The 25,444-nt window shown below is 40.7% G+C and overlaps 1 protein-coding gene across 2 annotated transcripts in view; it reads right to left on the reverse strand.

The window, feature by feature from the left end:
- Positions 1–1,311: 1,311 nt before the first annotated feature.
- The window catches only part of LOC126458143 (tuberin), a 307,774-nt gene continuing 283,641 nt past the window's right edge, over positions 1,312–25,444 (reverse strand). For both annotated transcript variants that reach the window (XM_050094996.1, XM_050094995.1), the window contains exons 28-32: positions 21,660–21,891; positions 14,510–14,629; positions 9,257–9,397; positions 8,883–9,053; positions 1,312–1,693 (exon numbers count right to left, since the gene is read on the reverse strand). In XM_050094996.1, coding sequence (XP_049950953.1) covers positions 1,478–1,693; positions 8,883–9,053; positions 9,257–9,397; positions 14,510–14,629; positions 21,660–21,891 — 880 coding nt within the window. In that variant the 3' untranslated portion in view covers positions 1,312–1,477. The remainder of the gene's footprint in view (positions 1,694–8,882; positions 9,054–9,256; positions 9,398–14,509; positions 14,630–21,659; positions 21,892–25,444) is intronic.

A 25,444-nucleotide genomic window follows, 5' to 3' on the forward strand; every position in this document is an offset into this window, starting at 1 on the left:
CATTTTCCCCCTTCTCAGATAATATTTTGTTGCAATTTGACGTAATTCTGACCAGTGGTGTTATTTCTAAAGAGGTTTGAAAAATTATCTTTAATAATAATCACCTTATAGATGAGTAGGAAAAACAGTCCTGTAATGTTCAAATACAGTACTGGTGGTATGCTAAATGTCATGTTGATTAAATATCTAATTTGTTTAGTGAAAAAAAAAAAAAATTGAGAAAATGTAGAAAACTGGCATACAAGGCTGACTGCAGGACAATTTTACTTCCCCCAGTGTACACTTCACCTACAGAATACTAAGACAAGATAAGAGGAATTATGTTTTGCATGGAGGCATATAGACAGCGGCTTTTCCGTCACTCCATTTGCAGCTAGAACAAAGGGAATAACTAGTATTACACTCTAGTCATGCACCATACAGTTGCTTGCAGAATATGTATGTAGTATGTAGATGCAGAGAGGAAGAAAAAGAAAAACAAACAAAATGAAATTCTACATCACTTACTTGCACATTTCCTTATCAAAACAAGTGTACAGGCTTATGAACTAACAGTGATACTATTCCTTTTCATACTAGAAGATTGCCACTTACTGCTGTTCTTCTAAAGCAAAATATAGTTGGATAGTTATTCTCTCTATCTTTCACTAAGAACATTTAAAGTTGGGTCTTAGGTTACTACTGATCATTTTTTGGAAATTTTATGGAAAAGTGTGTGTAATGCATCACTTCTCCTTCACATTTTTCATACACGTATTATAAACTGTATTGCAGCATCATTTCTGAACAGATCTTCTATGGAAATACATGTACTAGAGATGTAAAACCTTAAAATTTTGTACTTGGCTGGAGCAGAAACTGCAGAATGAAATCATCTTGTAGAAATAGTAGACAGCCAATCAGTTGCAAACTGCAAGGTTTATTAAAATCTCTTTACCATAGTTTCAATGTTTTTATAAAAAGTCTTGTCCACATTTCCCTTCTGAAAATGATGTTTTCATAAATGTTGAAACCATGATAAAGGGGTTTCTGATTTGCAACTGACTGGCTGTTTACTATTTCTACAAGAAGGTGTAAAATCTTTTGGACAAGATGTGACTAGGCACACAATATTTACAACCTATATCAAAACTAATATTTAAAAATATTGGGTTAGAAGGCAAATGAAGCATATGTTGAAGAGGTAAATGAAAACATTTTCCATGTGTGTTTAAGTTCTTGGCACTGGTACAATATTCAACAAATGATCTGCATTGTATAAACATGAAAGGATGTTAGTCACTACACAAAAATATTATGTTTGATGTTTATTTTTTTAATACTTCTCTCATTTTCACCAAATAATCTTGATCACACACATGCACACATTATGTAAAATATTAAATAAAATTCCAGCGTTCCAGCATCCATCATTTAAAGTGATAACAGTATTAACATATGTACACATAAGTAGCAAGCGGAATAATTATGCCATTTTCTATGTATATTCCGTGAAATCATCCACATGAACACGTTTGCCTGTTCGAGGAGAAGTTGAAATGCGTTCATTTTCACTGCTCTCTGAACCATTTTGTGTTGACTCTTGTAGAACCTTGGTACGAAGGCGTTTGATTTGTCGCAGGCGTTCTAACCAGTTGGATGCATATGGATCTCGGCCCTGAGTTTTCAGGCTACATGAGATCATTGAAGCAAGCTACAACAGACAATTATTCCTTAAAATATGTTTACACCCAGAATATTGCTTATAATATAATGAAATAAACTTTCACAACTGATCATTATAATATAAATTATTACAGTCTCCCATGTATGAATGAATACAATCAATATATTAAAACAGGTAGCAAATGAAAGGAGAAAAAATTAATTCATGATTTCTGTCAAGCTTTCCCAGACAAAACGCATCATATGATGATTTAACAGTTCCAACCTTAAACGCCCATAATAGTATTGCTGAGAAAAATACTTTGTAATAAATTAGTATGGAATAAGTGAAATATCAACTGCCTGTCTGCGACATGGTCTTTTGAACTGAGACATTGTGATTACGTGGCATTACTCGTGGAATGGTGCACTAGTGCATGGCCACAAGAACTGCCTGCCTTTGGAACACCTAGTGCCCAGTTCTGAGCATGTTCTACAGTGTAACTTCAGGGACCTAAATGCCTGTTACGCTACATGGGAGAACTGGGTCCACTCACCTACAACTAGTTTCTCTGAACTCTACAGATAGGAATTTTATTTAAAACATGTTCTCCCATTCCAGTACTCTCTTGGATTTAAAGCTTCAGTTTTTCTTAAAATTTCACCTTCATTGTTCCCTCTCCCTCTATTTTGTGTTTCCCTTGTTTTCTTCATTCCTTCAAGTTATTAATTGCTCAATTAATTTCACTTGTCATTTCTCTTTCTATTAATCCACCTTTACTTTTCACTCTATCCTCTTCTTGTTTATGAAATGAAGAAGGCATCATGCTTACCAATGCACTATCTTTGATATCTTTAATTTGCTGAGGTAAGTATATTTTTAGCAGAGTGATCCATGCCACAGTTGGTGTTGCTGAGACATTGAAGAGCATTGAGGTTCAACCACTATGTCTGTTTTAGTTGATGAAGATGGGGAAGCCACAACACTTGAGGGAGTGGCCATGGAGATACAGATCCAGATTGGGATGGATGGTACAGCAACGACAGACATGTATAAAGCAGGTCTTGTCAGTTGGAAAATGGGAGCCATGAGTGAGAGCCCAAGGTTGCATTTGGTGTATTGCTCCCTGCCATCTGTGTTCAGTGATGCACATCAAAAATCATCATCATCAGAATACGAAGAGGGGCACACCATACGACCTGCAGCTGCCATCAGACCATTGATGGCCACTAAAAAGAGGCCGGACACTCAAAATAGAACACTGTGGAACCCCATTCTCCTGCATATGGGAGGTGCTACAGGAGACACCAATCTGTACCTGAAAAGTCCAACATGAGAAAAAGTTATGAATAAAAACTCATGTTAAGGCTGCAAGGATGTGGTGGCACCATGTGGTACTATCAGCTTTATGCAGATTGAAGAAGATTGCAATGAAGTGCTGACACCAGGCAAAAACCATTTGGGTAGCAAATTCCACGTGGACTAAATTATCAGCAGTAGAGTGGCCTCAGTGAAAACCATCCTGGGTTGAAGCCAAAAGGTCCCAAGACTCAAGGATCCAAAACAGCCTCTGATTCACCATACTTTTAAGTAACACATTGTTTAAACTGATCAGACAACAGCTGTCCATCTGAAGAGACAATTTACCCAGTTTCAAAACAGGAATAATGACACTTTCTCGCCACTGAGAAGGGAATTCCCGCTCACTTCAGAGATGGTGAAAAAGGGTAAGTACGAGGGTTATTCCAAAAGTAAGGTCCGATTCGCCGTAACTATTGAAATTTGGCGCCAATGACAAAACACGCATGCGCGCCGACTCCCGGCAAGCCTTGCGCGTCAAACGCCGCCATTCGCTTTGTTACTGTTGCTGAGTGTAGTTCACAGTGTCACTTTACAATGTTTAAGACAATTGATCAGCCCGCCGATTGTGAAGTAAGGGCAGTGATACGGTTTTTGTCTGCAAGAAACAATTCAGCAGCGGAAATCCATCGGCAGATTACTGAAGTGTACGGTCCTAACATAATGAGCGACAGTAAAGTGCGCAAGTGGGTGCGAGCTTTTAATGAAGGACGGGATAATGTGCACGATGAACCACGGTGTGGCCGACCATCAGTTATTTCAGATGATTTGGTCAATGCGGTTGACAAAAAAATTCGTGAAGATTGCCGATTCACTATTACAGACGTAGACATGCATTTTCCGAATGTGAGTAGAACAACTTTGTACAGAATTGTGTCTGAACATTTGAAGTTTCACAAATTGTGTGCCCGTTGGGTTCCCAGGCTGCTTACTGAGCCCCAACGAATGAAAAGAATGGCTTTTGCTCTTGATTTTTTGGAGCGATATCATAAGGAAGGTGACAGTCTTTTAGACAATGTTGTCACAGGGGATGAGACATGGGTTTCTCACATCACTCCAGAGTCTAAACGTCAGTCAATGCAATGGCGTCACACGTCATCGCCAGTCAAGGTCAAGGCAAAGCAGACAATCTCAACACGTAAGGTTATGGCGACTGTGTTCTGGGATAGACGTGGAGTATTGTTAGTCGACTTTATGGAGAGAGGAACAACGATTAATAAAGCCGCCTACTGCGCTACCCTGACTAAACTTCGACGTGCAATCCAGAATAAGCGACGTGGTCTTTTGTCGTCTGGAATCTTGTTGTTGCATGACAATGCCAGACCCCACACTGCAAATGAAACGCAAGCTCTGATCAAGAAATTTGGATGGGAACAGATGGACCATCCTCCTTACAGTCCGGACCTGGCGCCAAGTGATTTCCACCTGTTCCGTTACTTAAAGGAGTTTCTCGGCGGCAAGCGCTTCGACACAGATGATGAAGTGAAAGAAGCAGTTAAGGACTGGTTATCGTCACAGGCGGCCGATTTCTATAACATGGGCATTCAAAAGCTTGTTGAACGATGTGACAAATGTTTAAATAAGTATGGAAGTTATGTAGAAAAATAGATAAAGATGTAAGGAATGTAAATATAACAATTGTTTTGAAAAAACATTTTAGTTTTGATTTTTTTTTTATAACCGGACCTTACTTTTGGAATAACCCTCGTATATGATGTCAGCTGGCCACCGATAAGTGTTGAAGCATTTGGTTGTGCACACAGTCTGGTCCATGAACCATATTGGGGCAGAGAGGAAGGTGCTGATGAATTCCTACTTGCTAATTGGGGCATTATAAGGCACCAGAGAATGAAAGATAATGGGAGTCGTTTCAGATGGTGTTTAAGCATTTCAGATGGTGTCTGAGAAAGTAGAAGGCGGGTGAATAGTGAACTGATGCTGAGGTCTGTGTGTAATGCCATGCAAAACGCTCAATGGTAGAGTCCAGAATGGTGAAAATGACATCATTCAGGGAAATTTCAGGGACACCTGAAGGAGGATGGTGACCAAAACAAAAATGCACCTGACCTTTGGCCATAGCTGTGAAGATGGAGTGGGCAGCCCTATGACAGCGACATGTTACTTCCATAAACCTGTTTCTGGCATTTAATGATAACAGGCCTGGGTATTAAGTCGTTTAAAGGCCATGAGGCAGTCAAGTCATGGATGCCATTTGTAGCATTGGAGGGCACGACGGCAGTCTTTAATAGCGGCAGCAATTTTGGGCATCCACCAAGAGCCAGTCTTCCATCAGGGAGAACCCAAGGAAGAAAGAATCCTGAAGTCGTTGCCGAAAGGATGGTCCCAATTACACTCTATATGGACTTATCAATGCCATCGTGTAGTGGAGAAACCTGCATTAGTACAGGCCCAACTCTGAGGGCTTCCAGGTGAGTGATGCTGGAGAAAAGATAAGATAATCAGAAAATGATCATTGTTGCACAAGTCCTCATGAACTTCCCATTGAACAGAGGGAGGAATCCAGGGCAACAGATGGAAAGATCAATGGCTAAATGGTCATGTGCCAAACTAAAGTGTGTGGGGGTTCCTGTGTTGAGAATACAGAGATCACGTCCTCCCAGCAGGTCAACAGCAGTCCTTCCTAGTTAGTGGTAGCAGTACCAGCCCATAGAGGGTTATGAGCATTAAAATCTCAAATGTAAAGGAAGGGGGGGGGGGGGGAGGGAGCTGTCTAAGTAGGGTAAGAAGAGTAGGAAGTGTAGGAGGTGGTAAAGATTGCGAATAAAGATTGCATACTGATACTGCAGTATCTAAATGGATCCGAACAGCCACCACTTCCAGTGCAGTATGAAAGGAACCCAGGTACTAACAATGTCCGTGCAGACCAATATACAGACACCACCAGAGGCTCGCAAAGGGCAGAAAGCATGGAAAGCATGGAAACCACAGAGAATCGGCAATGAGTATCCACAATACGAGATGCCTGCAATATAACACAAGCTACAGAGTAGAGAGGAAGAAGAAACTGAAACTCTGGAAGGTGCTGATAATAACCATTCCAGTTCATAGGAGGAGAGTAGTACAAGAGGCTAGGTGGAGGTCGAATGGACCAGAATCGGTCATTACGCTGAGTCAACGTCCATCACTAGTAAGGGCAGAGTGACATCCATGAATGTAAGATCCTGACTGAGAGGGAGGGAGCGACGCCCCACTGGGATGTTGGAGGTGGGGAGGAGGGGGGGGGGGGGGGGGGGAAGGCAGCTTGTCCTGGAACTTACGCTTCATCACCTTCTTCTCCTCCTCCTCAGGATGAGAAAAGGTGGGGTCGAGAAGAGAGAAAGTCACAACAATATCAGGTTCTGGAAGAGAATAAGAGACCTTGAGGCCCACAGAACGTGGGTCCCATGTACAACTCAAAGTAACAGGCTTCTTGTCCCGGAGATGCTGGGGAGGGGTGTTCCTGGAGAGAGCTCCAAGCCCTGGCAGGTGCCAGAGAATTGGGTTTCTTCTACAGCTGAGGAGAAGGAGTGATTCCATAAGGATAAAAACAGGAACCACCAAGAAGGAGGAAACAGAAGTGAGACAGAGCAGGGGTAAGGAGAAGGACGAAAGGTTGCAACAGAAGCAAAGATAGGTGTTAAAGATACCGGGCGGAGATGGTCGAATTTCTGTCAGGCCTCGTAGGAGAAGAGAAGGTCAAAAGTTTTGAATTCCTGAATCTTCCTTTCCTTTTTATTGATTGAGCAATCCAGTGAGCAAGGGGAATGTGGACCAGAACAGTTCTTGCATTTAAGCGGTGGGATGCAAGGACTCCACACATGGAGGGGATGGTCACAGTCGCTGCAAACAGAATTCGCCTCACATCGAAATGACATGTGACCAAAACAGAACAGCACACAGGAAGTGGGATATACAGCTTTAAGTTACAATGGTAAACCATAACTTTGACTTTTGCTGGAAGGGTGCTCTCTCAAAATCTGGGGTAAAAGTGCTAGTATCAATGCAATTATCCTTAGGACCTCTCTGGACTCACTGGATGAATGAATGCCACGCTGTGCCAGATTAGTCTTGAGCTCCTGTCAGATTGAAGGAGGACATCCCTTTGGAAGATAATGCCCTTTGTCATGTGAGAACTGATACTCACCTGGATATCACCTGGAGTCAACTTCACCAAACCTACCTTCAATATGTTCGGTGGGGGGGGGATTAATTAATTAATTAAGGTGGAAAGTGGTTTGGTAACGATGAAAGTCTCCCTGTCTATCTTGGAATAAACAAAGAAAGGGGGAAAGTGTTTCATCCCAAGCTAGCCGGGGAGGGGAAGTCCAAGGAAGCAAAAGTAGGAGCAGGGAGGGATCTATTCCTGTCTGAAGATTAGGCTGTGGAGGAACAGCTAGAAGTATGGAGCTTACCACGCTTCACGTGCAGAGCAGCTGCTCTGGTACCACCCACTCCAATGGTTCACCCATGGGTGCCACCCAGCCACAGCAAGAGCCATATGGTACGGTGGTCATTGACTTGAGTTCCCATGCCTCATAAAGATAGCAACCACTCCTAGGCATACACATGGCAGTGACAGCTCAGGTATTGAGGTGTGATTCCTGTGTTGTCAAGGGGCTCAAGCAGATAGGTACACAACAGCCCCCCCACACCGGAGATGCTAGGGACGAAGTTGTTCTCCAAATGGCTCAATGGCTCACACTACAGAAACAATCTGGAAAGGAATGTGAAACACAAATGGGAATTGGGAGGAGGGCGGGGAGGGGGGGGGGGGGGGGGGTGGCAGCCCGGAAAGGAATTGCAGAACTGAGGGGATAAGCAGGTCATCATACAGTGGAGCACCAAGGGTGAAGGTAACGGGGGGGGGGGGGGGGGGGGGGGGGGGGGGGGGTCAGTTGACAGAGTGGGGAGGAGATAGGATAGGAAGGATTGCATCCGGGAAGGGAATGCAGCTTGGGAGAGAAGAAAGCTTGTAATAGTTCATGATCTTGAGTGCGCCACACATGTACCAACAAAAGAGCTGTGTGGGACCCCTGAGGGGACTTAGCTAATGGTGGTGATAATGTTTCGGCTCAACAGTCTCTTCATGAACAGCCTTGCTTCACTTCAAATGTTATTTATTGTCAGCAAGAAACGTGAAACAAACTGGAATATGTGTTTCTCTTTAACGCTTTCTGCCTTAACAGGAATTTCGTATTAACAATACCTGGGTATTGATATCCTGCTACTGGTATACTACATTCCTACAGCAAAAAACTGATTGTACAGAACATGGCTTATACTGTCAGTGCCACGAAATGACAGTTTTTGCATTGAGGGTTTTAAATTTTTTGACACCAATCTAGTAATGTAATGTCACAACTTTCCAAAGAGCTATCTCGTATTCAGTTTCTTTTTAGATGAAAATATTGTATCAGTTCAGTGGAAAATTATGCATTTTACCTGTCATCTATACATCCTTTAATTGAAGAGTTACATTCTCAGTTTAGTTAATTTTAACTTTGATTTTCTTCATTATGTTCATGTAAAATTATACTCCACAAAACAGCCTTATTCAGGCACTGGTGCTAAGAGGAAATGTGGGTTGCATGTAGAGAAAGTAGGAAAGATATTTTAATCATATCATACCCTATATGCTTTAAATTAAAAGAAAAAACAGTTTTATAAATAGTAGCACAGAAAAGACAGTTTCTGGTCTATGAGAAGGATAGTGAGCAATAGATATCATTATGATCAAACTGTGACGACACAACCAATTTCTTCAATATAATTACTTTTATGTCAACATTTTAATATTATGTAACACTTGTCTTTCATAGCACTTACAAGAAACAAAAATACTTGGAAATAAACTACCACAAAAAGAAATTGTACTTACATTTGCATGTAAAGCAAGCTGACGGGCCAATATTGCTAGATTCTGATCTGACACTATTTTTGGTTCACTGTGTCCTATATGCTCAGAAAGATCTTCTCTAGTCTTCACAGTCACTTGATTTGCACCGTGACTCAAAGGCTCAATCACAACACAAGCATAGTTGAATTGACCCTTAAAAAATATACATTTTTATATTAATATAAACTGATTTTTTTGTGTCCCTAGGTTACATATGTAATTCAAAATGATTCATGGCAATGGTGAATTAGTCTGAGATAAATAATGTTGCAACAAGTAAGGTTTCTTTCATTTACAAATAGTATTCCAGAAGTTGACTACTAGAACTGTAATTTCTGTTTTAAAAGTAAACTCACCTTCAATGTCTGGATGTTGTATTCTTCACCACTTTCATTATATACAATTGTGACATAATCATTGCCTATGTGCATTTTTTTGCTGTTGCACAATGGTTCACTTTCCTTTACAGGCATAAGAGTAGCCACATGAAAAATAACCTGCGGGGATGGACATTAATGTAAATGCTGCAATAATACATAATTATAAGAAATAAATGAACATGGAAAGTCCATACACAACCATTTTATGAGCTGCAATAGTATCTGAAGAAGTTTTCAGAATACATAATGGTACATTCTAGTCACAAGTTACACTGTGAAGTCATCAAATTAAATTTTGATCTTGAAACACCACAATGCACAGTCTATTTCATGATGATAACTAGATTACCTAAGAATCAACTCATATAGAGTGATATTTGATGACAAAATTAGTATGTAACAGTTCTGACCAACCATCAGAACCTGCTTCCATTAAGTAATGTGAACTGATATCCAATAGCAGTGGAACGTAAGCCCATATCATTCATCTCTGCACTGTCAGGAAAATATGTATACCTGGAATTCCCATTGCAGCATTAAATCTGAAAACACACATTGTTGGAAAACCGAGGATTGAATATAATGTGTGAAAGATGATAGACTGCAAATCACCCGATTAACCGTCCAGCGGGTGTGCCGATTTTCATAACACGAGCAGGTGCGTGGTGTTCTTTGTACACATTAAAGAATAGTTCATTTTATGTTGGCATGGTAAAAAATGTATGAGCAAAATCACAGCTTAATCTTAGTTTAATTAAACAATGATAAAATAAACTTTTATTACATAAATTAATTCATTGTTTAATTAAACATTAATGAAATAAATTTTCATTGTACCACTCTCTTGCTACATACAAGTGTTACCCCACAATAATGACCAGTTCAGAGCATTAAAAACAGTGCAGCTGCATCAGATCCCAGCCAAACTTTGATTTAGTTATTAATCTTGCAGGAAACTGCCTCACTGTGGAGTTGTGCTGCTAGTTCGGAATATGGGGCATTTTCTTGCACAGACTGTATGGTTTTTATCATCTAGCTTGTTGTTTATTTTATATTACTCCTGCTCACTTGGGCATATGACAACGCAACTTATCATTGTGTTAGCTGAAGCAATAATGAAGGAACAGGTACAGACTCATGATTGTAAAACAAACACAGAACAGTACAAGACAATGTTACTTGTGCTTAGCGCAATTTATACATAGGTGTGCTCACTCGATGGTTAAAGAAACTTTGGGAAGCAGACACACATATAGGAAAGACAAAAGATTGCTTAAGCCGTCGGCACGCAGACCATGCAGCTGAACGTTGAGCATTCTTTCTGAACATGCAAAGCAATATCTAGCATGTCAGATATTCTGAATGTGCATTTGAATGTTGACCAATGAGATGGCAGAACACCACCTACATCAAATGCAGGCCATCTCCCTTCAATGCACAATTGTGAGGCACCATATTGGCTTTCAACTGAAGCCCTTATGTATATATGCCATTTCTGAGAATCAGAAAACTGAGGAACTCCTGGAAACCTGCTCTTGATTGTATGATTTGTTGTAATAAAATGACGAGATACGTCATATTCATGGGAAAAGAATTATTGTAACTTGCATATTATGAAAGTATACCATTTGAAGCCAAGGGCATGTTGAGGTTCAATTAAAAATGCATTGTCCTTGGTACAATTTGTTATAATTAAATTTTGGTTAGTAATATAGCTATGATTAAAGCTTTCAGGACATGGTAAAAATGTAGATAAGATGATAAAAGATTTGTGGTCACTTTAGTGGAATGGGTAGTGTCATAGGTTTTTCTAAAAACTTATAATGTGTTTGTTGGTGGTTCTCGTCCCTCTATATCCAAACGTTTTTTTCTAACCTTCATGTTTTTAATAGGTTCTGACAGTTTCTTATTCATTTAATATAAGTTTATAGTATAACATTTGGTGTTATGTAGACATAGGTGCACTCTTTTTGAGGAGTGAATTTGCACAATTGGCTTAATCTCCAGGACAGCTTGCACTACTTGCAGTAAGATATTTTGATCTGTTCTTCATTTAAGTTTTGTAATTCACATGTTGTAGGGATTCTGCTACTGATTATGAACAGTGCTCAAATAAGAACGACTCTAGGGTTTTGCTAAACAGTGAGAATGATAAAATAATTTTTATCTTATTGGAGAACAATTATAAATTTATATCATTATACTATTAGTAATGGAAATTTTATAAGCTGATGTCCTTATTAACTGGACATGGTACATCCCTTTTTACCCAATAATATTTTCACAGATGTTAGAGTCTTTGTTTATGTACACTACAGACAGAACAACGTGATTAGCATATGGACAAGGCAGAAAAGTATATTTTAAGAGAGCTAATACAAGAATTTTATCCATTTCGTAAACAGTGTGATCAGACACAGCTGGAATTACCACTGGAATGCACTGTGATCATGTATACCAAGTTGGGGCCACGTTCGGTATGCCAAGTCACATCATTTCAGAGTGTTCAGCAGCATGTTGAACTCGGCATGCTCAACATTGATGTTCGTCAACACGGTCCATGTGCCAACAGCTTTAGCTTTATGATAAATTCCTCCGTCACAGATGCCAGACGAGTTTGACCAAAAACTAAGTGATCTTCTGTCTTTTCTACATTGCAGTTTACTGCCCAAAGCCTCCTATAAATGGTGATTAGGGATCTAAATTTAAAAATAGTTGTTTTTAAGGTTAATTTCACTATCAGATATTTTACTTCACATGTTGGATTGTGACTAAAACCTGGATACAGGCCTCATAACTGCCTGTGAAAGACTAAGATTTTTTTTTTTTTTTTTTTTAAATGTGTGTGTCTGAATATTGGAGTGGTTTAAGTTTTAACCTACATGATGGATAAAAAAATCTACAAATATTTTGCTAAAGAGCCAAGTTTTGAGTTGGATGCGCTTTTTAACTATGTTTATAAAAAGATGTTAATAAATGATTCAAAAAGTTTCATAACAGCATTCACATTTATGCCGAACAATAGATGAAATGTGGCATTAAACATATTATTAATTTCATGCTCTCTCCTTGTACTGAGACAGGCCCAATTCCGTTAAGTTTCCAAGATGTGGCCACTGAAAGTTTCCAAACAAAATGAATAAAGAATGTAAAACTTCTAAGCTGTTTGTGTTTAACTTGACTGCACATTTAGACATGTATTTACACATGATGAAAGTAGTTACGAATAGTAAGTATGGTCAGTTTCCATGATGCGCTTAAATTAAGGATGAATCAAACAATGGAAAAGCCAGGATGGAATGTAACAATATTATGAAAAACAAAATTGCTACTCACCATATAGTGGAGATAGGCACAACAAAAAGACTATCACAAGTCACCTTTCTGCCAGTAAGGCCTTCATCAAAAATAGACCCCACACACACACACACACACACACACACACACACACACACACGCGCGCGCGCGCGTGCGCGAGCATATGCAAATCACACACATGACTGCAGTCATGCAAGCAGCAGCACCAGTGCATGATGGTAGTGGTGACTGGGTAAGGATAAGTAGGAGGCTGGGGTGAGGAGGGGAGGGATAGTAGGGTAGGGGTGACGGACAGTGCAGTGTTGCTAGGGAGCGTGCAGGGAGGAGGTGGAGAGAGGGTAGGGTAGCTATGTGCAGTCGAGAGGTTAGACAGAGGGTTGGGGAGAGGGGAGGGGGTGGTTAGTAGAAAAGGAGAGAAGTAAAGACTGGTTACAATGAAGTGAGGGCTGTGTAGTGCTGGAATGGGAACATGAAAGGAGCTGGATGGGTGAGGACAATGACAGGCTAAGGTTGAGGCCAGGAATATTATGAGAAAGTTCCCACCTGCACAATTCAGAAAAGCTGGTGTTGGTGGGAAGGATCCATATGGCACAGGCTGTCAAGCAGTAATTTATGTAGGAGAGGCAGGGCTACCTGTGAAAATAGTCATGTGATCTACAAACTAAGCTGCAACCACTGTGCTGCATTCTATGTGGACAGGACAACCAACAAGCTGTCTATCTGCATGAATGGCCACCGACAAACTGTGGCCAAGAAACAAGTGTACCACCCTGTTGCTGAGCATGTTGCCCAACATGACATCCTCATTTTAATGACTGCTTCACAGCCTGTACCATATGGATCCTTCCCACCAACACCAGCTTTTCTGAATTTCTCTGCAATATATCCTACGTTCCCGTAACCTTCCTGGCCTCGACCTTTACTAGTCATTATCCTTACCCATCCAGCTCCTTCCCTGTTCCCATTCCAGCACTACAAACCCTCACTTAACCATACCCACTCTTTTCACTTCTCTCCTTTTCTGCAAAACCCCCTCCCCCCCAACCTCTCCCCAGCCATCTGTCTAACCTCTCGATTGCACACAGCTACTCTCCCCTCTTTCCACCTTGTCCTTGCCCTGCATGCTTCCCAGCAGCACTTCACTGTCATTCACCCCTACCCTACTATTCCTCCCTCTCCTGCCCCAGCCTTCTCCTTACACCCACCCACTCGCCACTTCCACCACGCACTGGTGCTGCTGCTCGCAGTGTGGCTTCAGTTGCCAGAGATTGCAGTCATGCCTGTGTGAGTTGTATTTACATGAGAGAGAGAGAGAGAGAGAGAGAGAGAGAGAGAGAGAGAGAGAGGTGTGTGTGTGTGTGTGTGTGTGTGTGTGTGATCTATTTTTGATGAGTACCTTACTGGCTGCAAGCTTGTTTGTGACAGTCCTTTTGTTGTGCCTATCTGTGACTCAGCACCTCTGCTATACGGTGAGCAGCAACTTTCCTTTTCATAATATTGTTAAATCAAGAATGATATCACTACAGTCAACTTTGCCTCCTCAGTGTTAGCTATCACTCTTAATAATTATTTTACTATCAAAAACACCGTGAATCGTCAAACATGAAAACAATAGCCATTACATTTCTGTAACAGGATCTTCTTATGTTCTCATAAAAGAATTTTTTCACTTGTTTTATGCTTTGTGATGAAGGTTCTCATAAAATTAGAAAGAACAGGTCAGAATTCGAAAGTGAAAACAGGATACTGTAAAGAAATGTTCAAAAGATATGGTAACTGAGGCCATACTGATGCTGTTTGCGTTAAAACAGGACAAAGAAGGGAAGAGGCATAGGATAACTAAGTGGAAGGAAGGAGAGGAGTAGACAACGGTTTTTTTTTCCAAACACACACTGTCTTATGATTGCATACCTGCATTACATCATCCTGCCATATATACGCAAATTTTCCATCATTTCCATTTCTGTCTAAACCTCCAAGAAACACATTTTTTGGATCGGCATCTTTAAGATGGATCAGTGTCCCAAGACGCTGTAAGAAAATGAAAATTGAAATTTAATAAATGGATGATCCTCACCCATGGAATATTTCATGTTTATGTCTCTTTTCACAAAACCAACAACATATATATTACAACGCATGACAGGATATTTAGTATACTGATATTTTACAGTTTTATAGCATTCTGCTATTGCCAAGAGGCACCTCAACTAGAACCAATCATGTTTGTCACTAACAGAGTATCAAACCTCTATGCCACCAATGCAGTGTGTCACTGCCATTGCAAAGCAATACAGGATTTCAGATAGACAACTATAAAGCAATACCCTATCATGATATCACCCTAAAATTCACCACAATGAAAAATCCAGAACAGCTCAACACCCACCTGTCAGGACAACATTAAATTTTTTCACAATGACAACTTTTCTTATAATATTATAGATGAGCAAACTAATTTCAACAATCACAGCTACTATAGTAATTTTACACACACTCTTTTTCCTAAAAAGGCTAAAATCTGACAACTATAACTGTGTACAGCATACAATATAGCTCTGAAATCTGCAGAAAGCTATCATGTTACCTATAGTCACATAATAGGATGTAAAAAAGAATGCAGTATCTTTGTATATGGTTATTGTAGTGTGCACAGATATTCAAAATGTTAACTCTTGAAACAAAATCCATTTTATCACACAAAATCTGTTACTCAAGATCTAAACTATCCGTGTATTTAGTCTGTGCAACCAATGATTGAATAAAGTAATTTTTGTAACAATTATTTCCTTATTAAAGTGCTTTTGTTTAAAAGACCCATGGTAACTGTTATATATAAATAATGACAACTGACATTAAGTGCCTGAATATGATACATCACGGAATGAAAATACATGGTACCTTTGAGTAAAAACGATGATTTCTGACTGAACACAGATGATTAAAAATATGAAAAAATTAAAATCTCTCTTCTCCACACCTCTCTTTCCACACTCATCTCTAATTGCTCCAGAAAAGAAGATATGCCTCCCTCTAAGGAAGCTGTATTTCTCTTTTCTGAATAACGATTGATGTTATGTCTTTTACACCACATATTTGACTTCATTTGACATTGCTCTTATTTTCTATCTCTAGTTCTTTACCTCTGAGTAGGATGAAGTGTAACTGCTCAGAACTACATGGAAATCTACCATTATGGTATAGTTTCTCACTGTCTTTGTCATGCGTAACATGCTGTATCCACAACTACAAATAAAATGTACAGAAGCAGCTGCATGCTCATATGAGATACTACAAAATGCAGACATCAGGTGGTTTGTAGATGTCAAAAACACAAATCATTCAAATATAAGAACTACTCATAACTGAGAATGATACAGTGGCATCCTCATCACTGATAAGCATCTAAGAGAATGATTAGCATTAACTGTCCCATTGACAAATACATCTTTAGAAATTGAGTAAAAGCTCAGCTTGGGGAAGAAAAGTGGCCATGTCTTTCTTCAAAGGGACTGTTATGGTTTTTGTCTTAAGCCATTTAGGGAAATCACACAAAATCTGAACTGGGATTGCCAAACTGGGATTTTAATTGTAGTCCTCCTGAATGTGAGTGCAGATTTCTCGCTCTCCAACCTGCTGCACGATAATTTGATGTAATGGGGACTGATGAAGAAAATACAATAGACTGAAGTGATGTCACCACAACACCTTTGATCATTCATATTTCTCCAATGGTGTGCTGACAAGCTCCAGTCTCACTCTGCAGGTATGGATTCTCATGTTAGTTGGTACAGTCTGCAGTGACTATTGCAGCGACACACACAAACTTGCTCAGATACTCATATTCCATTCTTTAGCAATGCAGTTTTTAGTAGCATAAAATAAAAGAAATGTCATTATTACACTACTACATTTGCATTTTAGTTTTATTTGATATCCTTTGACAATTTGTCACTACAGGCAGCACACTGGTCCACATATGAGAATAACCAAGGCAGTGTTTTGTGCAGCCTTAGAAGGAATTCCAGTATTCACATGAAATGATCAATGAAAAATGTAAATCAGTATTGTTGTATGAACACAAATCACTGTCATTATCTCTACAAGTCTCGTATTTTCCCATTTTTCTATTTTACTCAAGTCATAATAATGCTGTATGTAGATAATATCCACAACATGTGAGACGACAGGAGCATGTGAGATGACAGGAGGTAAGTATTTCTTCTGAATAATTTATTACGTGATCTAAATGATTAATGGAAAATCTCATATAAAGATGTGAAACAAATACTAACAAAGAGATAGAGGGGCTGGCCAGTACTTACCTCAGCTCAGTACAGCCGATAGATACACAAAAAACAGAACCGAAAATTTACATTCCTAGCTATCGGAACAAATGTTCCTTCATCAGAGAGGAGAGGGGGGAAAGAAAGAGAAGAAGGGAAAGTGGATTCAGTTACAACCCAGGTTATGAAGCAACAGGGAAAGGAAAACAGGGAGGGTAGCAAGGATGGAGGCATGGTTGTCAGAGGGAAGCCAAAGATATTCTACTGTAAGTACTGTGCCAGCTTCAAACCAAAGAGGATGCATACAGAAGTAAAGAGGTATACAGTATAAAGATAAACACAACTATGTAGGATGAATAGATGCGTGAATGGCTAAAGAGGAAAGGGAAACAGGAGAAGACTGAAGAGTAAATGGGAGTGAGGTTGTTTAACGTAGGTTCAGTCCTGGGGGATGGCGGGATGAAAGGATGTGTTGGAGTGCAAGTTCCCATCTCCGCAGCTCAGAGGGACTGGTGTTGGGTGGGAGAAGCCAAATGGCACATACGGTGTAGCAGGTGCCTTGGTCCCTAGAATTATGCTGGAGGGCATGCTCCGCTACTGGGTATTGGACATTCCTAGGCGGACAGTTCGTCTGTGTCCAATCATGCGCTCAGCCAGTTTAGTTGTTGTCATACCGATGTAAAAGGCTGTGCAGTGCAGGCATGTCAGCTGATAAATGACATGTGTAGTTTCACACGTGGCCCTGCCTTGAATTGTGTATGTCTTACCAGTAGTGCGGCTGGAGTAGGTGGTTGTCGGGGGATGCATGGGGCAGGTTTTGCAGCGGGGTCGGTTACAGGGGTAGGAACCGCTGGGTAGAGAAGGTAGTCTGGGAATATTGTAGGGTTTAACAAGGATGTTACGGAGGTTAGGGGGGCGACGAAAGGCAACTCTGGGTGGTGTGGGGACAATTTTGTCAAGGGATGATCTCATTTCAGGGGTTGACTTGAGAAAGTCATATCCCTGGCGGAGTAATTTGATGATGTATTCGAGGCCAGGATAATATTGGGTGACAAGGGGGATGCTTCTGTGTGGTCTGGGGGTAGGAACATTGTTGTTGGACGGCGAGGAATGTATTGCTCGGGAGATCTGTCTGTGGACAAGGTCTGCAGGATAGTTGCGGGAGAGGAAAGCACTGGTCAGGTTATTGGTGTAATTGTTGAGGGATTCATCACTGGAGCAGATACGTTTGCCACGAATACCTAGGCTGTAGGGAAGGGAACGTTTGATGTGGAATGGATGGCAGCTATCAAAGTGAAGGTACTGTTGTTTGTTTGTGGGTTTGATATGGACAGAGGTGTGGATGTGCACTTCAACAAGATGAAGGTCAACATCCAGGAAGGTGGCTTGGGTTTTGGAGAAGGACCAGGTGAAATTCAGATTCGAAAAGGAGTTGAGGTTATGGAGGAAATTAAGGAGTGTTTCTTCACCATGAGTCCAGACCACAAAGATGTCGTCTATAAACCTATACCAGGCCAGGGGAAGCAGCTGTTGGGTCTTCAGGAAAGCCTCCTCCATGCGGCCCATGAAGAGGTTAGCATAGGACGGAGCCATCCTGGTTCCCATGGCCGTTCCCCTGATTTGTTTGTAGGTCTGGCCTTCAAAGGTGAAGTAATTATGGGTTAGGATGAAGTTGGTAAGTGTGATAAGGAACGAGGTTTTTGGAAGATCTTCGGGTGGGCGTTGGGAGAGATAGTGCTCAAGGGCAGAGAGACAATGGGTATGTGGGATGTTTGTGTAAAGGGATGTAGCATCTATGGTGACAAGAAAGGTTTCAGGTGGGAGAGGAGTGGGAATGGATTTGAGGCATTCTAGGAAGTGGTTTGTGTCTTTGATGTAGGATGGGAGTGTGCGGGTGATAGGTTGGAGGTGTTGGTCTACCAGAGCTGAGATACGTTCTGTTGGGGCTTTGAAGCCTGCTACAATGGGACGGCCAGGATGGTTCTCTTTGTGGATTTTGGGTAATAGGTAGAAGGTAGGAGTACGGGGCTCAGGTGGAGTGAGTAAGTCTATGGAAGCCGTTGTGAGGCCTTGTGAGGGACCTTGGATTTTTAGGATTTTCTGCAGCTCAGTATGGATGGAGGGAATGGGATCCTGGGTAAAAGCTTTGTAGGTGGAGGTGTCGGAGAGTTGACGCAGTCCTTCTGCCACATACTCCCTTTTGATAGAACAGATGTCTCTGGAGGAGAGAGGGATCTGGATGAGAGGTTTAGAACTGAATTGGGACTGGTGATATGTGGCATTTGACTGTGGTTATAGTTGAGATTTGGTCTGTGTGGGGTATGTGCTGGGATGGGGAGATTGAGTACGGTGGCTAGGCTAGGCTTGTTGGCTATGAGGGGGGTTTGTTGAAGGTTCTGTTGTGGTTGTTGTTTGTGAGGGATAGGGAGAGGGACCCCACTTTTTAGGTGTTGCACTAGCACTGTGCATTGTTTTTTCAGGTGGTGTGTGGCATGGAACTCAAGTTTGCAGCTGGCTTCTAGGATGATGTTCATGAGTGTGTTCTCCAAGCAAGGGTTTGAGAGGTGGAGGACTTTGAAGAGAGATAGGAGCTGTTGGGAGTGGTGGTTACATGAAGTAGTAGTAGGGACTCCCATCCTACATCAAAGACACAAACCACTTCCTAGAACGCCTCAAATGCATTCCCACTCCTCTCCCACCTGAAACCTTTCTTGTCACCATAGATGCTACATCCCTTTACACAAACATCCCACATACCCATGGTCTCTCTGCCCTTGAGCACTATCTCTCCCAACGCCCACCCGAAGATCTTCCAAAAACCTCGTTCCTTATCACACTTACCAACTTCATCCTAACCCATAATTACTTCACCTTTGAAGGCCAGACCTACAAACAAATCAGGGGAACGGCCATGGGAACCAGGATGGCTCCGTCCTATGCTAACCTCTTCATGGGCTGCATGGAGGAGGCTTTCCTGAAGACCCAAAAGCTGCTTCCCCTGGCCTGGTATAGGTTAGACGACATCTTTGAGGTCTGGACTCATGGTGAAGAAACACTCCTTAATTTCCTCCATAACCTCAACTCCTTTTCGAATCTGAATTTCACCTGGTCCTTCTCCAAAACCCAAGCCACCTTCCTGGATGTTGACCTTCATCTTGTTGAAGCTCACATCCACACCTCTGTCCACATCAAACCCACAAACAAACAACAGTACCTTCACTTTGATAGCTGCCATCCATTCCACATCAAATGTTCCCTTCCCTACAGCCTAGGTATTCGTGGCAAACGTATCTGCTCCAGTGATGAATCCCTCAACAATTACACCAATAACCTGACCAGTGCTTTCCTCTCCCGCAACTATCCTGCAGACCTTGTCCACAGACAGATCTCCTGAGCAATACATTCTTCCCTGTCCAACAACAATGTTCCTACCCCCAGACCACACAGAAGCATCCCCCTTGTCACCCAATATTATCCTGGCCTCGAATACATCAACAAATTACTCCGCCAGGGATATGACTTTCTCAAGTCAGCCCCTGAAATGAGATCATCCCTTGACAAAATTCTCCCCACACCACTCAGACTTGCCTTTCGTCGCCCCCCTAACCTCCGTAACATCCTTGTTAAACCCTACAATATTCCCAGACTACCTTCTCTACCCAGCGGTTCCTACCCCTGTAACCGACCCCACTGCAAAACCTGCCCCATGCATCCCCCGACAACCACCTACTCCAGCCCCACTACTGGTAAAACATACACAATTCAAGACAGGGCCACGTGTGAAACTACAAATGTCATTTATCAGCTGACATGCCTGCACTGCACAGCCTTTTACATCGGTATGACAACAACTAAACTGGCTGAGCGCATGATTGAACACAGACGAACTGTCCGCCTAGGAGATGTCCAATACCCAGTAGCGGAGCATGCCCTCCAACGTAATTCTAGGGACCAAGGAACCTGCTACACCGTATGTGCCATTTGGCTTCTCCCACCCAACACCAGTCCCTCTGAGCTGCGGAGATGGGAACTTGCACTCCAACACATCCTTTCATCCCGCCATCCCCCAGGACTGAACCTACGTTAAACAACCTCACTCCCATTTACTCTTCAGTCTTCTCCTGTTTCCCTTTCCTCTTTAGCCATTCACGCATCTATTCATACTACATAGTTGTGTTTATCTTTATACTGTATACCTCTTTACTTCTGTATGCATCCTCTTTGGTTTGAAGCTGGCACAGTACTTACAGTAGAATATCTTTGGCTTCCCTCTGACAACCATGCCTCCATCCTTGCTACCCTCCCTGTTTTCCTTTCCCTGTTGCTTCATAACCTGGGTTGTAACTGAATCCACTTTCCCTTCTTCTCTTTCTTTCCCCCCTCTCCTCTCTGATGAAGGAACATTTGTTCCGATAGCTAGGAATGTAAATTTTCGGTTCTGTTTTTTGTGTATCTATCGGCTGTACTGAGCTGAGGTAAGTACTGGCCAGCCCCTCTATCTCTTTGTTAGTATTTGAATAATTTATTAGCACAGCTGTTAAGTGTAATAAGTGAAAAATTAATTCTGGGCACAAGTAGAAGATAAATCAATCATATGGACTAAGATCAGTAATAGCATTATGAGCAATGAAGCAATTGTTTGGCTGAACCAAATTTAAAAAATAAAAAATAAATCAATGGACTTGGGAATAGTTCTCACAAAATACTCCTTGAGATAAGTACTTATGCTGCAATGTAAGTAGATTAATATGAATATGTAATAAAACTGAACATACCTGCAAGAACTCTGTGTAGCGAAGTGAGCCAAACTGGTTGCGTAAAATTTCCGTCTCTCGCCCTGCTTGCCCTGGCCCCACATAAACTACCCCAATTTTATGGGTTTCATATGGAGGAATCCTATCAAGATTCTTAACTGCTCTCTCTACAATCTGTGTTTGTGGAACCAACAATGGCTTTTCTGCTGTGCTACCAAAACTGGCAGCATGATATAGCTGTAGAAACACGTAGCTGTAAGCAAAAAGACAAGTTTTAGTTATTTATTTCTGGACTATGAGTCAATAGCAAAAACATTGTATAATTTGAAAGCTTAGAATGCTAAACATGAATAGCAAAAATATTAATTAATACTATGTTCAATGTCATTAAACTCGAACTCAAACAGCCACAAAAAGTTAATTATCCACAATGAAGACAAACTGACTACCTGTTTACCGTGTACGGCCAACACATACACAAAGACGAATCTGTCTTTTGGAAGTATCAGCTACTGTATAAAGTGATAACAATGTGACGGAAAAGTAGCAGATACTAATGTAATCACTCATAATAACAGGTCAAGGACACACATTGCAGATACCCTGTGGTTCAAATCACAAAAATCTGGATCTCATTTGGTGCCCACAAGATTAAGGAAAACATTGACATATGCGAAAACTGCAGTTTAGTTAACAAAAAAATATGCATGATTTACATCTTTCAGAATGATGGAAAATATAAAAAATTGAGGACAGATCATTATTCACCAAACAGAGGAGGCACTAAGACATGGATAAGCAAATAAAAAAGGACAGAAAATTTTCTAGCTTGTGTAGACATGAAACATCTTGCTATAGCATTATGTTTTTAATTAGTCGTACAGGCAATATATCTGCATATTTATCCAACATATAACTAGCCAAGCAGCAAGCCACATATTATAGCATCCTTGTCTGATTTGGGCAGTGATCCAACAACAGGGTCTACAGATGTTCCTCCATAGAAAGGTGCCACTGGAAGTAATATTGCAACACAAAGGCTCTGGGTGAAAAACTACAATGGTACCTGATGTGCTGAGCCACACCTTCCGAGCCAGAGGTAGAGGTGTAGATAACAAGAAGCTCTGCCTCATTTGTGTTCAGTAACTAAATTACTTTCAACCCTAGTTTTTTCATCAATTCATGACACAATAAAAGTCAGAACTGTAACATTTATGTATTAAGACTTATGGACCATTTCCATGTGTTCAAGATAACATTTCCAGGAAGCACAGTGCTCTGTTTCTATCTTTGTCTCATTATGGCACTGTATTTTTCTAGTAAACTAAATTCTCTGCACAGACAAATTTACTGCCCTTTCCTGAAATTTCTCCTTGCTATGCCACCACAAGTTGTGTACACTATACATGTTTACTGTTTAATCACAAACAGATGTTGGTTTGGCCATCAAATAATCAGTGAAGTGGAATATTTTAAATTTTTAAGGCTGGAGATAAAAAAAAAAGCTCTTGAAATACTCTTTCAGGATCTTGTGCACAAACTAAATGACAGTATCTTTGCTATAAGAATAATCTCCACCATCTTTCACTGAAACAAAAAATCTTGTTTACTTTGTGTACGTTCACTCTACGAAATGCTCTGGTATCATATTTTAGAACAACTCTATACACTAACAAACTGCGCCCAGAAAAGGCCAATCAGAAAGTACAGTGGTACAGTGCAGTTTGTGACATCATGCACAAGGCTGCTATTCAAGTACCTCAAAATTTTCACTTTGCCATTCCCATCCATACATTCATCATGGAACTACTTTTGGTTAACAATATGGACTCATTCAAAATGAAGAGTAACATTCTGTCAGTAAACACTAGACAGAAAAATGATCTGCAATTGGATAAAACTTCTTTAACCACTGTACAAAAATGTGTGTACTATTCTGCACGTTTTCAATAGACTTACCACAGAACTGAAAAATCTGAGTGATATCTCGAAGTGTTTGTTCAGTTTTTTCAGCATCTCCTTAGTGCTCTCCCATGGGTTTAACGAATCTATGATGACTGGTGCTGACTCTTTTCTTAAGTTCAATATCACCCGTTAGCCATGTTTGCAAATGATCCCACACAATTGTACAATATTCTTGGATGTGTAGCCCAAGTGTTTTATATGCGATCTTCTTTGTCACCTGACAGCATTTCCCTAGTATTCTATCACTGAACCACAGTCTGCCACTTGCTTTACCTACAACAGACTATGTGATCACTCCATTTCATATTCCTACAAATTGTTACATCCACGTACTTGTATGATTTGACTGATTCCAGTTGGGAGTCATTGGTATTTTAGTCAAAGGATACTACGCTTTTTCGTTTTGTGAAGTGCATAACTTTACATTTTTGAACATTCAATGAGAGTTACCAGTATTGGCACCACTTTGAAATCTTATCTAGTTCTGATTTAATATATGTGCAGCTGTTTTCCAGATAGAATTCAATTATAGATAACAGTATCACCTGCAAAAACTCTATGGTAGTGCAACGCCATTAATATACAACAGGAACAGCAAGGGTCTCACAACACGCTTCCCTCGGTCATGCCTGAAGTTACTTCTACGTCTGTTGAAGACTCGACATTTGAGATAACATGCTGTGTCCTCTCTACCAAGAAATCTCGAATCCACTCACAAATATCACTTGATATCCCATACAATCCTACTATCAATAATAAGCAAATATGTGATATTGGACAAAATGCTTTTCTGAAGTAAGAAGCTATGCAGCTCCTTGATTGCTCCCATCCATAACCTTAAGTATACCATGTGAGAAAAGTAGTAGTAATGTTTCACATGATCAGAGTTTTTGAAATCCATGCTGATTGGCATGGAGGTGGTTATTCAGTTTGAGATACTTCATAACATTTGAGCTCAGAATATGTTATGAGATTCTACAACGAATAGATATCAAAGACATTGGAAAGTAGTTTCAAGTTTCACTTCTGCTGCACTTCTTGTGGATGGGAGTGACCTTTACTTTCTTCTAAACCACTGGGCACAGTTCTTTATTTGAGGGATCTTTGGTATATTGTGGTTAAAAGAGGGGCCTACTAAGCCACAAATCAGTTATAGAATCTGATATGATTCCATTACGCCCTGGAGCATTTTCCAGTTTTAATCGAACCAGCAATTTCTAAACGCTACTGAAACTAATATCTCCTCTTTGCAGTGGTACAAGAATTGAACTGTGGCAATACTCATGGGTTTTGTTTTGTAAAGGAACATTTGAAAAAGGAGTCAAGCATTTCTGATTTTGCTTTGCTATGCTCAGTTTCAGTTCTTGTCTGATCAATGTAGATATTAACTTTGGCACAACTAACAGCCTTTATTTACAACCAGAGTTTCTTTGGGTTTTCTGAGGGATCTTTTGATATAATACTATTCTATGGTCAAATAACTTATAGGAATGCTGCTGGGTGAAGCCTTCGGCAACTACTAATATTTTGAGAGGTGTACATCCTGTCATTTTGAAGGCACAAATATAACAAGATTGTGCTATAAGGAACTTTAAAACTTTGTCATGCAGAGCATAGTATCGATCTGGTTGCTTACTTCAATGAGGCTAACAAAAGTTGGAAGGTCTATTCACACCATTTTATTCTTCACTGCAACACAAGTCAAACAAGTGACCCAAACTGTCAAGAGAGCACTCTTACTATTTTCTAGCAATAAACTGTAAGAAGTGGTGCAAAAACTACAGTATGAAGTGGTGCAACAACTACACCCACTCTCAGATCCCACTAGTTTGAGGCTTCCT

Source organism: Schistocerca serialis, chromosome 2 (genome assembly GCF_023864345.2).
Source record: "Schistocerca serialis cubense isolate TAMUIC-IGC-003099 chromosome 2, iqSchSeri2.2, whole genome shotgun sequence".
NCBI lineage: Eukaryota > Metazoa > Arthropoda > Insecta > Orthoptera > Acrididae > Schistocerca > Schistocerca serialis.